The sequence below is a fragment of the Falco peregrinus genome, chromosome 1 (assembly GCF_023634155.1).
Source record: "Falco peregrinus isolate bFalPer1 chromosome 1, bFalPer1.pri, whole genome shotgun sequence".
NCBI lineage: Eukaryota > Metazoa > Chordata > Aves > Falconiformes > Falconidae > Falco > Falco peregrinus.
Genome location: NC_073721.1, coordinates 26,564,874 through 26,583,794, shown reverse-complemented (window position 1 = coordinate 26,583,794; position 18,921 = coordinate 26,564,874). Strand labels below are relative to the sequence as shown.

Sequence of the window (18,921 nt, the reverse complement as noted above, 5' to 3'; positions counted from 1 at the left end):
TTTAGGCTGAGTTTCTAACACTGTGGCATTGGTCTCATGATACCTGGTACTGTGTTTTGTTCCCATACATGTAATAACAGCCTACTCCTATACTGAAGTGGATTATTGGAATAACTGAGATTTTTGCCAATGTAAAAACCCCAAGATAATTTCACCCTGTAAATATTACAAAGAACATGTTTCACAAACAAAATACTAGCTTTGCTGCCAAAGTGGAAAAAGATTTGTACGCTGACACCTTAACTGAGATCCCTTTGAATAGATTACAGTGCTTTTTCATGGAGAAGGTAAGGATGCAAGGGCATTTTTTGACATGAAGCAAGAGCACTATTATAGCTGCTCTCAGGTGCTACGTCAAGAGAACATAATTTACTTTTTGTGAAGTACACTATGATAGGTAAGTATAAAGCATTAATTTCCTGCAAATATACATTTCAGGTATTACACACTGCAACTTCTGTTTAGCTGTGCGCTTTCTGCGTGAATGACCTGTGAGAATTACTTTGGTGCTGTCACCTCCTCAGTCAAATCTGGTTTTCCAGTTCATCTCATGCCTCCAATCTCAGTTTTGTTTTTGAGAAGTTTTGACTCACTACTCAAACCTTTCACTACTGCCCTCCAAATTGCCAAAGCACAGTAATATTCCAGCTACGCCTCCTATATTCATTACACACTGGGGATGGGCTAGATGTGAAAAGCAGTTTAAGATCAGGCCATGCTGCAGAGGAAATACATGAAGCTGTTCTAACTTTTAAGATGACCACAACTGAAACTGATGCCACCTCTAACACCTGCCTCTCCTCCCTTTACTGAACAGACACCTGGGTTCAGAACTGTAGTCTTGATCCAGTGTCCTTTAAAAATCTATGGAAATATACCTAGTTATTTCAATGAGCATTAGATTAATCCCAGGTACATTTTTACTTTTTACAAACTGTTGCACAGAGCTGGATGTTAGCTGACACGCTGACTCCATGAACTTCTCTACTTTTGGGAGCTTAAGAAGCAATTTCTCCTGTTACGCAATCAAAATTGCATTCAACCCACAAAACAAATGTAGATTTGGAACGTCACATATACATGCAGTGGTCTCATTTATCCCTCCAACTGTAGTATTATTTGATATTGCTTATGACCTGATGTAGAAAATATAGACATTAAACAACAATGTCTACCTAGCTCAGGAAACAACAGCAGATGATCTCTCTCAAACAGAAAAAGGCTTTATTTTTTCCCCTGTGGCTTGAACACTCCAAAACCCGCTGTTATATAGAAGTCAACTAACTGACATTTCACAACGAAGAGAACATTTCCCTCTATATTTGACCAAACCTTTCTATGTAAAGAGCAGGTGTCATGCAGACACTGATATTATTCAACAGTCAAAGAAAAGCAGAAAAGGCTCATTCCATAATGGCTGCAAATCCCAAAGCAGTTAAAGAGAAAAATACTGGGTAGCTTAATGCATTTCCCCCTTTATTACATAGCCTTCTAACACATCAATAGCTTTGAAAGCAAGTATAATATAAGCAAATGCAAAACTGTTCCTGCAGTTGGAAGGAACAAATGCTTGAATTTCTTTTACACATTACTGAAAGAAACTGACTTCTCATCACTTTTTCCTTCAGTGCAAAATTAATCAAGAAAATAAATTCCAAATATTATTATTTTCCCCAAATCCTTCAACCATATGCCTTCCCATTTGAGAATAACAGAGAGAAACATACACAGTTTGAGGTATCACAAAAGGGAAAACCCCAACAAGACTACCCAAAACCAGTAAGACAAAATCTGATTCAAGAGAAAGGCAAAGATGATCTTTTCCTACGTACATTAATAGAAAAATTTCTAGACTTGGTATTTTGATTTGATATGAGCTGAAGTGACTTATATTAACTCCAAAAAGAACTTCAGAAGTCATGCAGCCTCAAATCATCTGGATGACTTTCAGCAACCACACCCTCCTATCTGGTGATACTAACTCAAGAGCAGCTGTTCAACAGTAGTGCTTTTGAAATTTTCCAGCATAAATTTCCATTTCTACATCCTTATCTGTCCTGTGCAAATGATAACGGTACACACATTTGAATACACAGTAATTTTAAAATTTCTGATCACCTTCAGAAGACTGAAGGGGGAGTCAGTTACATATACTACTCGATTGCTACTAGTTGGCTCTGAAGTCCTTTGTTTCCCTCTCCTTTAACAGGTTGAGCAACAATAGTCTTCAGTCATTTTCCACTCTAGCAAGAGTGAGAAATCTAATGTTCAGCCTATACGCTATCTTAACCTACTTCTGAGCTTTAGCCAAATTCCAAACTTTAGGCAGTTAGTCTTTTGCTTTCCCCAAAGTGCTCCTGTTCAGTGGATTTGGGATGTCTGATTTCTCCCTTAGCAGAACCACAAACTGATGAGGTTGGAAGAGACCACTTGAGATCATCTAGTCCAACCCCTTTGCCCAAAGTCAGCTATAACAGGTTGCCCAGGACCATGTTCAGGCCAGTTTTGGTCATACAGCTACTCAACACCTGAAGTAATATTTTTAAAGGAACAAGGAATGCCTCAAAGTCATCTTCGTCACTTGTACAGGTCTAGAGAAAGCCTAATCTTTGGGCTAAGTCAGGTAAAACCAAGCCAGGGAAGTCAGATAGCAGCAGCTGTTGTGACACCACATCCATTAACGGTTCATTGCTGTTTAATGCTTTGCTGCAAGGTCTGCTACTGTACTCACTTCTGATGTGTAACTAGACCCCCAGTTCTCTGCACAACTACTGTGAAGTTGCTGTGTTCCTCTGAACTCTGAAGACTTTTTACCTTCATGCAGGATTGCATGCCATCTCCCTCTGATGTCATGACTTTCAAGGTGATAAGAAGTCCTTTCCTTCCAGCACAGCTGAAAAGACTTTCTGTCACCTACTCATCCTCAAAGGACACTGCTCTTTGCTGGGGCTATTTCAGCTTTCTTCCTCTTGCCTAGGCAGACATTTGCCCATTTAATTCCAGATCACACTGGTCTCTTGATGCCATCAAGTGGGATAGTTTCTGCTTTCAGAATAGCTCAATACATCCTCTGATGTTCATTAGCTGCTTTGTCAGTAGACAGCACATGAGAATTGTATCTTAACTCTACTTTAAGTACACTTTTGGCCATCCCTAAGACCTGTTATGTAGAGCGCCCAGTCAGCCAGGTCTCAAACTTTGCCAGCTTCGCAGAAGTAAAGCAAAAAACCTGTCCTGCCACAAGCAGTTTAAACATTCTGGTCTACCACTGAATAAGACACCAAAGATAAATGCAAAGTCCACATTTAGAAGCATATTTTAAACCACTACAAATATACCTTACTAGTATTAGGTCTGTGATACTTCCCTTCTCTCCCCCCCCCCCCCCAGTCAAAGGGAAATACTTAGTTTATTAGGGTGAAATCAATCAACCAACTACTGATGACCAACTATTAAATTAATCCGTTAGTGCTGTCATTAGCACTTCCTGTTCACTGCCCAAATACCGAGAAGTGAAACTTCACACCCATGCCTGGATCAGGAAATACTAACTCACAATACCAACTATTCCTCCTCCGTTCCTCTGTATGAAGGTAGCAAGTTACACTAAATTCTTTAGCATATGACATCCTCCAGTTGCTTACATGATACTTATACTAGAAGCCCAGTGATTGTAATCTCCCGAGAGTCAAGCATTTAAATTATTTTGACTTACTTTTAAGGGTTTATTTTGACAGAGGCTTATATTGGTTATTCTCATTAGCAAACTTGATCTCACACTGCAATTATAATTGCTACACCCAACCTTTCTTTCTCAGGGTGTATGTTCCAGTATAGATTCTATGTTACAAGACCCAACACCCGCCTTCTGTTATTCATGCTGTATTTTAAAATTTTTATTGAGTGAACCAACTATTTTTATCTTCTTTAGTTATTTGATACTCTTCTTTGCATGAACAAACTTCAAAAAGAACCAAAGCATGGAACCTATTTTGTACAAGGCAGAAAAACTGAAACCTGAATCTTAACCAGGCTGGATCTTGTATACAGTGTACGCAAGGAAAGTCAGCAACTACGCACAGCCACACTGACTCAGAAAAGAATCCACACAAAAGGCTACAGCTGTAGGAGGACTCAAACAATCTAGTAATTCTCTAACTATGGAAAATACTTAAACACGATTAAATAATTTGCTGCACTGTACATTTGTGGCTGCATTTTTCGGCTTGAGAAATGGGTGTGCCCAATCTGTTTTTCCCCTGTGTTGCTAGGTTACTAACCATGCAAAGAACATCGGGAAACACATACTCCCAACACTCTTTCAAACAGAATGAAAATGACTTCATTTAGACACAACTGTAACTTCCTGTTCACATTTTTTTTCTTAACTTCACAGGGACAACTAAAGTTAAGGGTTTTTTTGTTTGTTTTTAAACTGCATAGAGAGTTGTGTTGAGAGTCTGAAATCTTTCTAACAGTATTAAACATAATAGAAAACAGATGTGTTCTCTTTTCAAACATCGTTATGCTGGAAAATCTAGCTAAGCATGGATCATATGAGTCCTCTCTAGCTTATTCCTACGATGGTCTGTCTGCACACGTCAGTGTGGTCTGCTTTATTAATCTTTTCCAATGACTGTCTTTTTCAGACATGAATTACGGAAACATGCTAAAGTAATGAGTTACATGTTTTGGCACAGAGTAAAAAGAGTAACATCCACTGTGCTCCTCCTCCTGCATCAGTATAAGAATAGGCTGGATGCCCAGCTATGGAAGTTTTTAAGAGCTGTAGCAAAATCATGGGTTATATTGCCATCCTCTGCTGTGTTATTCTAGAGGGGAGTATGGGTTCCATAGTCAGTTCTTGGGCACAGCAATGGACGAGGTGTCCAGAACTAGCCAGGAATAACACTGCATGGAGTATCTGTGTATTAGCTAGGAGCTTTGTGAGTGAGCAGCCAGAGAGAGTGAGCTGGGTTGAGAAACACTGTTCTGCTTCTAGCCTACACTGCAGCAAAGAATGGTGGCAGAACGTCTGAACAAAAGTTCTCTACCTAGAAAATAACAATAGCAATCCTCACTGCTTATTTTCTTCCAGAAGGGAGAAAACAAAGCCAAAGACATGGTGTAGTTTCTTCTCATTGCTCTTTCTCAGGCAACACAGAGCCCTAGATGTACCCTTTACACTCAAAAACTAAATCCCAATTCAATCTAGACTTTAAAGTAAAATATATAAAAACATGAACCTCTAAAGGAAAAATTAGAGATTTAGACTCAAATCCCACTTAGCTTAAACACCAGATATACCTTCCAAATTAATGGGTCTACTCATCAATAATGTCAAAAGCACATGGCAAACACCGGGTTTCTGAAATAACGGGCCTTTACCTCTGAAAGACTTCAATCCCATTAACCACATCAAAATTGCAGATAAAAATTAATACAATATTGTCCAGCTCTCACTCCCCTCCCCTCCTTTTTTTTTTTTTAAACTGTCATTATAATAGCTTTCAGTAGTAAGGAACTTAGACAGGCATCATACTCCATCTTTCCAATCCTGAATTAGCACGCAAAGCAAGGGAGTGTCATTTGCACACACTTCCACCAAGCATCTTTTCTGAATGCTGCAACACTCCAGGCATGTATCCAGGCTATATACTTTTCCTTAAGTATTAAAAGAGGATACTGTGAAAGGATAGCAAAACTATAAGGTAGTCCTAAATCTCTCTCAAACTCAGTAAACAGAATCAGTAACTCTACAGAAATACAGCTTACACATGCATGCAAGAATATGTGGGACACTTATTCCACATTCCTTCTTTCATACGCTCGTTTGTCTAAATGTGAATGTTCATTAGTACCAAATCTCTTCTGCTGTTACAGTGCTTTGTGCCTTTAAAGGAAATCCAAGATGACATTTCTTATTATCTTGTTACAGTCAGGAAGCCTACCCATGTGTTTCCCACTCCTCACCCCCTTATCCTGTTTCCCTGCCAACTGCCCTTCCAAACACATCACACACTGCAAACATGTGGTGGTTATTGAGGATTTATTTTCAAAAAGCATTATTTTTGAAAGTGTTGCTCTGTCTTTGGTATGGATTAGACACATTTTTGCACAGCTCCATACAAGGAAGTCACTTTTTCAAAATATTTTACTGGTTTCTTTTTAAATTGTACACAGAATAAGTGGTGGACCACTTCCAGTGCATAAACCCAAGCAAAATGAACCAGCATTTGCACAAGCTGGGTTAAGTGCTACAAATACGCGTCCAGATATTTACAAATATGCTTTGAAATAAACCAAACCCGAGCTCTTGCTTAACTTCGAACCCACATAGAAAGATTTTAGGGGCTTCAGCCAAGTACCTTCCTTTATTTTCTGATACGTTATAAAATCCACTACAAAATTCTCATTACTGATAAGCTTTTCTGTATCAAGTTCTGGGATTTCCCTGAAGTCAGAGGCATGCAATGTAGTCCTGCTTTACTGACCTACAGGAATCTCAAGAATGAGAGATCTGAGGGCACTGGCTTGACTCACAGTGATTTTGTGACAGAGCTGTTGGATTATTGCAAAATCCTGAATTCAAATGCTGGGGGGAGGCAGAAAGTAGTAAAGAAAAGCTAACAATGAAAGTGGACTACCATCAATAAATATGAATGTATGCCTATCTCAGTGTAATAAAATATGCAAATCTGCCATAAAAGAAAAAGGAAAGAAGATCATGTGGTATCATACTCCCTTTCAAAATAGCAACAGCCAACACTACTTGGCATCAACAGAAAAAGAAGAGCAAGAGCACAGCAAACAGAGGAATGGATCCTTGTTAAAATCTAGGACTTTACACGAAGTAGTAGGGAACTGGCACCTCATTTTTTATAAGCTGGGTTTTTTTCTGCACAGATTTTTTTTAAAAAATATCCTCTATGAGTGACGGTTGCCCCAATGAATATTAGACAAAAATCACATTATTTAAGTAGAGAGCCAGCAGATCTTAACCACTGTGGGATAGCTAAAGATTAAACACATTGATGAAGCTTTATCTGTTATGTCTGTTAAGAAAGAACTCCTGACTTTGCCAGAGCTTTTAGTACAAGCATGTTTCAACACAAAATAACACCCCTTATCCCTGCTGTAGATTATCTAAAAGAAAAGCGTTCTGATTAGCTTGCCACCATGCAAGGCCTCATACTTTTCCGGCAATTGATTTTAGGGACCAGGTTCATTTTTGTGTGACGAGTCATAAAACAAACGGCATGCAGAACAGAAGAGTAATTTATGTCATCTTTATTGAAACGATATGCATACATTGCTTTAACATATCTTGTATAGCTCCAATTCTGATATTAAATTAAAGCTTAAATCCTACAAAACTCCAGATATGGGTGGTTTTCTTTTTTAATCTCTATCATCTTATGTTCAGATCCACCTAAAACTTGTTAAGAGTCTGCATTATGTATTTGTTTCATCACAAATACAGCAGGAATCTCAAAGTCCAGGTCAAAATGACAAAATGCACCCTCCAGCTTTACTGAAGTTTATATATTATGCTTTTTAATAGAATGTGATTTAATTGAATTCTAGTGTTCCCATATATACCATTTTCATTTTTCACAGCAACAATTTTTGTCAATGGCCAAAAGTCCTAGCAACTCAGTTCACAGGAGCAAATCTACTCATTAAAAAAAGTTTGAAAAATAAAAAATTAAAGGTAGTTGAACAAGACACCTTAATTACTTATATATTTAGTTATTATTTATATTTATTTAGTTATATATATATTTAGTTATGTTCCTATTCTGGAAGAGTATAAACCTAAAAAAAAAGTTTAAATGCCAACATGGACACTTGACAAGTGTTTCAGCACTCTACAACTTTTTATAATGTCATCTCCTTTCATATAAAGATTGAAGCCTCAGTTCAAGGTACCTCATTTCTCAGTGTCTTCAACAGTAAGATTAAACTAAAAAAGAAAAATATTTTTCAGAAAATCATGCACTCTGTGCATCTTTTCTGCTGTAATTAGTTCATGCATAGAAAAACTACATATATTTTTCATTTTTTAGTTGAAGGAAATCTATTTGTGTGTTGTGTAATATCCTTCAAGGCACACACAGCTATAGTTACTATTTGTTTATCTTCAGTTCTCTAAAATGAGTAATAAAACCTGATTTTGTCAGAACTAAAACTAAGCATCTTACTACTCATGAAGAAGTTTTTGTCTGAACACTGAGGACTCAACAAACTACTGCATAAATGACACTTTCCTTTAGCCTCTCACAAATGAAAAAAAAAAAGACCTATGTAAAAAGATCTGCAGCTTTAGTTCCCAAGATACTTGATTTTTAGATGCCTGAAAAATGCAGAACCCAATTTTAGGTATACAGGTACTGTTCATACTGCACTAGTTCTAGAATAGGATTCAAGCCTATCAACATGCACTATTGGCACCAACCAAAACGGTGCAGGGGGAAGGAGCCTTGAATTCCTAAAAGTTTGGGACATCATGAAAATAGGTATTTCTGTCTGCTGAAGACCAAAGCTCTAAATCCTTTACTGGTAATAGGGGTCTTTGCCTTTCATTTCCAAGAAATGACTATCAGAAAAGGCAATTCTCAGTGGCCTCACCCCCCGTTTTTTATAAGCCTAGAGTCCTGTAAGGAATGGGAAGCTAGATATCCATTTTATTCCTCTGCTGAGGTTATTCAATTTACTTTTCACAGAAGGGTCTCTTAACATCAAACTACGTATGTTCTTTTAAAAAACCAACAAACCAAAACAAACCACCAACCACAGAAAAAAATCCTCAATCCATTTTTAAACAATGTTTTAAAAATGTAACGAGAAGAGGAGGTAGCATCAGTGTTGCCACTCTTCCACATATGCAATGAGCCTGAGGCTTACAAGATTTGACCAACAATTGCAGACTGATTCATTTCCCTACTCAGTATGAGTGAATTTACTCTGGCGTCTGACCTCAAAATAAGAGCTCTGCAAGCCTGTAGAAATTAACTTCTGTTTTCAAGTTTTTTAACAACCATCCAGAGAACTCAGGATTCACTGGGCCAAGAAGAGTAGGAACATGACATTTCATAGACCCTCACTAGCTAGGACACTCAAAAAAACCAGAAACACAGATTCCATTCCCAAAACAGTTTTTGCATTTTATCCAACATATTTATCCCGATGACTAAGCCATTCTCCCAGGAGATGAGTTTCAGTCTTCAATCCCTCCAGACAAGATAAGAAACTGAACTTAGGCTTCCCCTCTTCCTAGGCAAGACTTAAGTAAATGATGTATAACAGAGCCTCTTCAGGAGATTTAAAAAGATAGTTAAGAGCTTTAACTGCATTTTGTAATTTTTGGTGGTTTCTGGTAGCTGTGCTCTGAGAATGCCAATTAAGAGTTCTTCAGAACTACTGTCTGGACACTTATTATATACAGTCTAGGGAACTGCCCCACACCATTCTGCAAGACGACAACCTGCACCAGGTGTCTGTAGTGGCATAAATCTCGTTACACAAGGACCTTTATTACAAGTAAGCACCAACTGAAATATGGCAGTATTTTCAAATGACAGTCATAGGTGAAGGGATCTAAATTTTACCCAAATTCTGCCTTAAATGCATAAAATGTTGCTTTAATTTTGTTTCAGCATGTCTAAAATTAAGTGTAAAAAGAAAGTTGACACTGCTTCAGAGTAACAATCCAACTGTCGAGGGATGGAAAGTGCACTGGCTTACAGACTACAAGTAGGTATTACATCAGAAACCACTAATTGCATCCATCATTTCTGTCCAGCAATTATCAGTTCCATTTTTTCCCTGGACTTCTCTATTAGACGTTGTATTTAATACTGCAGGAAAAAAAAAAAATCAAAAAGAACTTACTTGTTTTGTCCAATTGTTTCAAAATCCTTCACAATAATTGTCAGGGAAGATGAATTATCCAGAGCAATTCCTTTCAAGTCAAATTCAAGGATCTGAACAAAAAAAAAGGAGCAAAACCAAATTATAATTACAAGTTAAGTGTAAATTAATTAAAAGCAGCGTAGCAAATACAACAAAATCATTCAGAAATAGATTTTGCATTTAGTGAGACACAGCCCAGACAAGCTTAAATTTGCAAAAGTAAAATTAAAAATGCTCATAGCACATTCTTGATTCGGTAGTTACTACTAATAATAACAACAGAAAAAGAACTAAATTGTTTAATAGTGGGCCATAACCTCTTTTGCAGTTCCACTTCCTCACACTAACATAAGTATTTTCTTATCATTCGTAAGATCTGATACTATTCACCTGCAATACTGGTTGAAGTCAGTTGCTGTTGAATTTAGACAAATATTTGTAGGTTCCCTTTCTTTGTATTCCCAAGCACAAAATACAAGAATAACCTTTACCTTTCATTTCTGGTTGTGAGAAAACAGTACTAAGAAAACACCTTCCCCAAGAAAAACATTACTGAAAGTGCAAAATAGGACCAGTCCTATAAATAAACCATAAGGAACTTCAATACATGATTCATTCTAATTCTGCAGGGTTTTTTCCTAGTATATAATAAAGGATCCAGGTATGTTCCAATACATGTGACAAAGCAATGGCTGAATATCATTATGTCCAAAGTAAGTGGGAACAAAACTAGGCCACAAACTCACCAGATATCCATCTACTTTCACATAAAAACATTACTTAATGAATTGTAATACACAGCACAGGATGAATCCATTCATCCAAGTTTACTAACACCTATCACTAGTTCTATTCCTAACTGATATTCACAGCTGCAGAAACGGACTTAATTTTACAAGCATTTTGTCTTAAAAAAGACCAAGAATTGAATAAAAAAAAATTACCTCATTCCAAACAGGATTAAGTTCACTGTCAATTTTCTTCGTTTTCTTCTTTTCATCTGTAAATACAAAAGTGTGATGATCTGTTTTTACTAAAGCATGACACAAATATCACAATTTTTCCTTTCACTTTTCAAAAGAAAAGTTTGAGCTTTAAACCAAACATTTCAACTCATTTCCCCTCTTCCAGCAGCTACACATTTTACAAGCAAAAAGTCCTCTGGGTAATTTTACTAGTTGAGGCTTTTTCTTCTGTTTTGTTTAAGCATAGCTAGATATATTCCCAAAAAGCAATATGTTTAGATTTCTCAACCTCTTATGACCCTTGACTGCAACCTCAGTAATGATGAAAGAAAACAGACTAAAAGGCTTGGAGACATCAAACCAAACAGTAACCTCAAAGTGATGAACTTCAGCAGTAAAGAAAACATTGGAGCTACAAAATACTTGTGTTTAGCTCTGAAATAAAATCGCTTGGAAAATAAAAATATCTTAAAAAGATATGCTTACAGTGTCAACACTTTCTGCTTTAAATAAGCAAATATTAGCAGAAATATACATGCATGTAAGAGGAAATACAGTCCATCCTGAAAAAACGTTTTCCAGAGGTTATGCAGATCACTTCACTGACATTTACTGTAGCCTAAAAATCACAAACTTTTCATACTTCTTGGCAAAATTTGCACTGGTCAACTTAAAAATCATGGAAGTTGGGGGGGTGGTATAAATTATATATAGTGTGGCATTTCTATTCAGATTCCTTCTCCCAAGAGGAATAATACAACTCAAGTGCTGCAAAGGTCCTTTGCAGGCCTCCCTCACCTATTAAAAATGAAAACAAAATTCTGTTCTTACAACAGGTTCAATGCAAGTAACATGCCATGGCTTTATTTTTACTTTTTACTTGTGCTACACATACACAGCTCAATGGAGAACAAGTCTTGCCACAACATTCAGAAGTGCAAAAGAACACTCAGCTCTCTAAACATCAGTTGCATATATTAGTGATTAAAATGAGTATATTTAAGTGCAGTCAATAAACTAACTGCTGATCCATAAAACAGTCAGCCACAAGTCTGCTTCAGGCACACTCCTTGTATTTAAGGACTACAGTAAAGGTAATAGTGGTTTTATTATTCACAAGTTATAGCTAGTTTGCGACAAAATGTTGCAAAGGCCTGGGAAGCTAGAGTAAAGATATGCCAAATGGGGAAGTTCATATACCCACTATTCAAGCAGTAGGCTGCAGTGGCTCATTGCATTGGAATAAAGTGGGATGTACTGAAAGACAAAAAGTCAGCCCATACAGCAAATTGCGAGAACTGACTCACATTTATGTAACAGGAATTGCCTACCATTTATACAGGATATTGACTCACATCACACCACAAAGGAAAGAACTTTCATAACATACCATGCTGTGGACTCACATTTTGCAGAACAAAGAACTAATTAACATGCTAGCAAGAGAAATTCAACTTCATGTTATCTAATAGGAGACAAAGCATTTTCAAAACTGAATATCCCAGAATACCTAGGATTTGGCACTGATACTCCAAGTCCCCTTGCAAATAGCAGCTGGGAGTCTGGGAAAAGATGCTCTCAGTGCTGGTGAAAAAAGGAACAGTTGCAGCTGTTTGTAAAGGAGATAATGAATCACAGACCTGATCCTGACAGACCTAATGGACAGAAGTCCTATGATCCCTGCCTAAGCTCAAATGTAACTCTGTAAGGTAAGGAAAGCCCTGACTTGAACAACAGTCAAGGCAATTCTTGACAAGGAGTAAAATTTTCTGCTCTGGACTACCCATTTTCATAAAAACAAGAGTAAGATTTATAATTCCACTAACAATATGAATATTCTAGATTATGCTAAGAAAAAAACCTTTTCGTGTGATGTATTTCTGTGAAAGCTGGACGGAAAACACTGGGCATATTGGATTTTAGTTGTAACTTTAGTCAGTTTGAGTGTAGCACTCACATTCCTTAAGCATGTATTTTGCATGTATTTTCTTCACTTCACTTTCTTTTTATTAAATTTTTTATCATTCTTTTAATGTACTGGGGTCTTGTTTGGTTGGTTTTTAAATTGTTGAAAAAGAGCTTTCTTCTCCCCACCAAAAAAACCATATTTGCCAAGGAGAGTTAGATGGACTGTCCAGTTATTCCAGGAGCTCAGGTAAGTTCCAGGTCCTCAGGCTGCCTTCCCCTACTGGTAATGAATCCAGCTACAGTAGCCAAGACAGTAAACCACATCAGGGTGAACCGTAAGATAGGGCCAGTCATCATTTTTAGTTTGGCCCTACCAAGCAGTAAGAGCAGGAAATTATAATGGATACTTCATATACTTGTTTCTTTAAAAACTAACTACAATAACCTTGGTACTGTAGAAGAAATCATTATTTGCTTTATCTTGATAAAGGCATTATACTACTACATATTGTTTAATGTTCTCAATTGGAAATTAATGTAATCAGAACTTAGTGATAATCACTGAGATGACACTGTTCAAAAAAATTCATTCAAGACGAACTGTTTAAACAACTGTTTCATCACTAGAAAGTTAACTGCAGTACCACAAAACAACCAATGCTTACATCTTAAATTTTTTCTTCTATTATAACTACCTATTTTATCAATTTCAGTCGGAATTATTGGGGAACAGCTGAAACAAGCATTATGTTTTAGAATAGTCTTAAGATTCAAAAGAGAATCGCATTTCAGTTCACTAGGTTTCCCATAAAACTTTTGTGAATGAAGATGTAAGATTGCACGGTGGCAGCAACTACAGGATCAAATGGACAGACCTCCAAAAGTCAGGAAATTAAAGTTAGGGTAATTTAATTCTCTGCAAAACAGAAAGTGTAACTTTAGTGAAAAATTACACTCTAATACTCTTTGCTTTCACACACTGAAAATATAAACATAGCTATGAACTACAGCAAGCCTGCTGAAAAGCTCTTAAATTAAGCACAAATGGAAAAAGAAATTGCATTCAAGTGGGCCCAATCAAACTGAATGCCATTTCACATCACTTTTTCAGGCATAAAGCTGAATGAAGCAGGCAAAATGAATGACCAAAGCACTAAATGTCCTAGAATTGACTGTACATATAAGCAATTGTGTCAATTTTTACACCCGAAGTCAAGAACCTGACACGTTTTTCTTCAGTTTGGCGTATCTGACAAACCAAAAGAATTGTACTGGTTTAACCATTACCACTTAGTGCCACTTCAGCAAATGTCAACAGTTTTTCCTGTTAATTTAATTTAACTAATAATTTGTCTCATGTAGAGTGACAATGAACTCAGAATTCTGCAGTAACAGCACCCAGTTCCAGAGAGCACACTCGTTTACTTTCAGGGTGTAGTTCTCTTTGAACAGTGAGTTGTTCTAAAGTAAATAAAAGCTCCATCCCCCTAGAATGAAATAAATATGTAATTAAAAAAAATGTCAAATGCCTGCACAAAACCCCTATACTGTAAATAAGATATCACAACAGAAACAGCTGCTTATTTCCTCTTAATATGTACCTAATATGTCACTGTATTAATCATAGCAACTGTATAGTATATAACTAGCATAGACAAATCTGATACAAGTCCATCATATACATAGATGAAACTATACTAACATATGTGTGTTAACATATAAAGTGTTCGCAAAGTCACTTACTATTAGTTGTAGGATCATGGCCTTTTTCTTCACAGCATAGCTGTAAAGTTCTAATCCTGAGAGATAATGTGTGTTTTCATTCAAGTCTTAAAATACTGAACCTGACATCAGAAAAGGCTATGTAATGAACAAAACACTGTTCAATGAAATGTCAATTTCCACTGCAATTTTCTGTCAAATGAGTGCTGTTCTCTAAGACTTCTGCAAGAATACTTCAGTCAAGCAAGAACACGAGAACGTACTGCAGGGCTATGGCCAAAGTCCTGCAAGTGTCTGAGTCTTTTCCCAGTCTGGAAAATAAACTCCAAGTTGTGTTTTTTATGTCCCCCAGGAGACTCAGTGGGTATGTACTACTATGAAAGACTGCTGCCCTTTGACATACAACTTCCAAAAAATAAGACTGGTTTCCCATGTCTACACACTAAGAGGGTAAGGGGGAACAGGCTGTATATAAAAAACCATCTATAAGCATAAACAGCCAGAACTTCAACATATTTCAAATATGATCCCTATGACCTTGCACCTGGCAACCAGGTACTCTACTTTCAAATTAAATCAGAGCAGTTCAATAGCTGGCAAAAGCCTGGTATTTTCTGACCCCCCTGAATCACTCTGGACAGAAAGCAAAATATCAGACTATTGATAGGTAGTAAAACTACATAAAAAGAAGTGGTAGCTATAATGAGAAATTCAATAATTAATAAAAAACTGTCACAATTAGGAAGTTGTATTTAAGACAATGGTTAGGCATGTTTGTGGACATAAAAAATCCCAGTTATAGAACATAAAGGATAAATATAAACTTATTCCTTTAATGCTTGTTACCCAGTTCCTGTGTTTGGATAATTGAAGGCCCGAGAAACAAATCCAGCAATGAAGAAGGAAAAAATTAAATCTGTAACTTGTATTTACTAAAAAAAAACCGAATTGCATTAGGGCACACAGTAGGAACAGAAGTTTACATGGAGGAATAAACAGACACTTGAGGCATAAAGAAGCAAAGGCATAATAAACCAACTCTGGAGTATGAAACTGCTGGAGCAGAGGTAACACAGAAAGGCAAAACTGTGACAGGAAAGCAAAGAGAAAGGCAAGAAACTGAAAACAGAGCATGAACACTTAAAGCAGCAGGAGAAACAAATTGAACAAACCAGAGAAATTACAGTACACCAGTAACATCACTTTTTGCAGGGCAAATAAAATATTTTTTTAAGAATTTGGAATTTCCAAAAGCTACTGAGACAGGCTCAGCCACTTGCTCTAACACACAGGAGGGTAAAAAACATAAACTTGAAAAAGAGAAGGAAAAGAAAGAAAATGGAATGATACCACAACTTTCTGATGCTGAAATAAAGTATACAAAAACTTTTTTGTTTTGGAAGTTAAGATGCTGGACCTGTACTGCCTTGTCCTTTTCCAGCCTCCAGCAATATGTCATGATTTCAGATTTGGTTTCTAAAGGTGACAAACCCCTGCAATGATTTTTCATACTTTAGGAAATACCATTTCCATTTCAGTGCAATTAGAAAACCAGGTCACCAGGAATTAAGACGACCATTTGTCACAACCTGGTTTAATGCTATTACACGATCCAAAATTGCTTGGAGGTTTATGCACCTTAACGCTATGCTAATACTTGAAATCAAGTTCCTTTAGTCTAGGCCAGTGAGGAAATTATGTCAACAGGTAAAATATACTGAAAAATATAATTAGCTTTACATATAAATGTTCATTTTATCACACCGTTTTCTCCTTCTCCCATATGTATCTAACAAGCAATTAAAGTGTAAAATGTGGTTTCCTTCCTAAATCTTTTATTTTAACCCAAATAATCTAAACAGGCAAAATATAAAGTGCAATTCAGTTTGTAAAAAATACCACCAAAACAAACCCAAACACCTTTAGTAGTGGTACTACTGTTTTTCAACACACTGGTAATAACAACAATAAACCAGTCACAATAAAAACTGGTACAGTGAGCAGTGGCTGTGCAAAGTAATCAAGGCAGAGGAATGATTGTTTCAGAGGGAAAACAACAACGTAATCTTCAATAGCAGAATGAAAAGTGAAATCATGCAGTTAGATTAGGGTTTTTAAAGCAAAGGGCTAAGCCTTTGCAAAAGCTTGTAACTGGATCCTGAAACAGAAGCACTGGTGGCCATAAAACACCAAAGCACTTCACCCAGTTAAAACTTCACTGAGTTAACTCCTGTCTAATTAAAAAGTCTTCCCTAAAGTTACATCAGATGTAACTCCAGGAAAACATGTTTTCATAGATTTCCAAATACTTACATAGGGCACTGCCTTCAGAAAACCTCCTTCCTGAGTATGACAGTTTTGCTTACCTTTAAAAATAACAGAAACAATAGGATCTGGTTTCCCAAACTTGGTTTTAGGGATATTGGTCGCAGATTCCACAATCACCCGAAGCATTGTTCCCAGTCTTGACTAAATGTCGATTGTTACCAAAGAAATTTAAGGAAGTCTTAAGCTTCAAACTCCTAAACTTCTGGACTGAAATGCTAGCAGGAAGAAGAGGCAGGGAATAGCTGGGTAACAGTAAAGAAGGTCTATGGGTGGATCTATGACGGACTAGCTCCTGCAGGCTATAAAAAAAAAAAAGGACCTGTAAATTGACACCAAGTTCTGCGTCGATGCAGAAAAGAGCTCTCGCTAGTAAAATCCGGTAACAGAAAGGGCACAGTGTAAAAACGAATGCACATTTTTTTGTTGTTGCTTTTACTCTTATACTACGTGGTCAGCCTCTCGTCAGTAACAAGGCAAAAATAAGCATAAGCAACATGAACATTACGCACAACTCCAGTACTCAAGATACAACTGCCTCTTAGTATACCAAAGTACTAAATTTCACAACAGCTTATATTTTCTTCCTCTTAATTTTTAAAGCTTCTTTGTTCATAAATGTTTTTAACTTGCCTCCGTGTCAGTCTACAATCACAAAATACCTACGGTCTATCAAACCTAGTTTAAGTGCTCCCCCTTCAGTTGCACTCGAGAACAACTACGTTTTATGCGAAATAAATTTTGCATTTAACATATTGAATTTAGTAAATCTCTTGAGGAATTATTAAAATATAGATGCATAAGTTAAAATGAAAAAAAAATTAAGGAAACACCTCTGTTACAAATACCTGACTCATGAAAAGCAAGTTCAGAAATCTTTATTGTGAGGCAAAGTCAAAGAGCAAAAACCGCAGTGCTGGGCACATGAGACTAGTCAGAGGCGCGTGCTAAACGAGTTCAAATAAGGGCTATTTATACCATCAAGGCTGTGTCAGCCACATACATACTAATTATTTCCTCGTAATTATTTAAAATATTCCCTGAAATTATTTTAATAACTCCACCCCCACTGCACTCGCATCTTTCAGTCGTGGGGGTCCCCTTGGTGGTCGTGCAAGGATGAAGCCAGATGTCTTCCTCATGGCAAGCTTTTGAGCTGAGGACTTAGCGAAAAGCCAGTATCTGTTTGTGCGTCTCTTACAACGTGCAAAAATGTGAGATGACCCTCTGTATTGTTTGGAAATAAATACTTACTCTCAGCAAAAATACATGTAGTAGGCTCCACTAAAATGGAACTAGGTAAAACTTGCAGTTTCTTTACATTACATTACTAGAGTAAAACTCTTCGCTGTAAGCTACCCCATGTTCAGCTTTACATCAGTTTTACCACAGCTGTGGACCAGAAACAAAAAAATCCCAAGTGGTGCGCACTACCACCGCAAAATATGGTTTTAGGCAGAGATGAAAAGGAAAGCAGCAAGATGGAGCAAAATGAGTCATACGAAGACAAATTTCAGCCTAGTTTTTATATGGTCACACAAGAGCTACCCTAGCTTATTACTTCTGAAGCCAAGATGGACCTTGCTGCTTCGTAAAATTATTAGATTTTGGGTAGCTGAGGAAGAGGATTTCTAGGGAAGAAAAAGTAATCTAACGCCACCACTTTCAGGAAGGAACGAGGATGAATACGCATTAAGACACAGTATTGAGAGACACAACAGACTTGTTGGAGGCATTTCGTCCGCCTCCACCTATCTCAGGTCCCAGACAAGATCCCCAGGTGGTGCGTGGCCAGAGGCACAGGCCAGGCTTGCTGTCCCAGGCACCTGGTAGCCACTTTGCTTTCTGCCTGAACAGCGAGGGAACTCAAGCCTCATGCTGGATGGGGAGACCCATCTGATAGAAATAAACCCGAGAGAGGGCTTACCTGCCACCTCACCGCCTTCTGCAACCACCCTTTGACGACGAAATGGAAATCCCCTCAGATATAAAATCGATCATGCTCTGGCACAGGCAAGCCAGCACGGCCCCAGCCCCGCGAGCAGCGCCCTCGCCTACCAGCCGCCCAGCACGTGCGCTGCGGCAG

At 37.4% G+C, this 18,921-nt stretch overlaps 1 protein-coding gene across 3 annotated transcripts in view; it reads right to left on the bottom strand.

Annotated features, from left to right (window-relative positions):
• MYOF (myoferlin) overlaps positions 1-17,099 on the bottom strand; it is a 72,134-nt gene extending 55,035 nt beyond the window's left edge. For all 3 annotated transcript variants that reach the window (XR_008747292.1, XM_055804480.1, XM_055804486.1), the window contains exons 1-3: positions 16,877-17,099; positions 10,860-10,915; positions 9,895-9,986 (exon numbers count right to left, since the gene is read on the bottom strand). Coding sequence is in view for 2 of the 3 variants with exons in the window: in XM_055804480.1 (XP_055660455.1) it covers positions 9,895-9,986; positions 10,860-10,915; positions 16,877-16,964 (236 nt within the window). In the remaining variant the exon portion in view is untranslated. The remainder of the gene's footprint in view (positions 1-9,894; positions 9,987-10,859; positions 10,916-16,876) is intronic.
• Between the last annotated feature and the right edge of the window lie 1,822 nt (positions 17,100-18,921).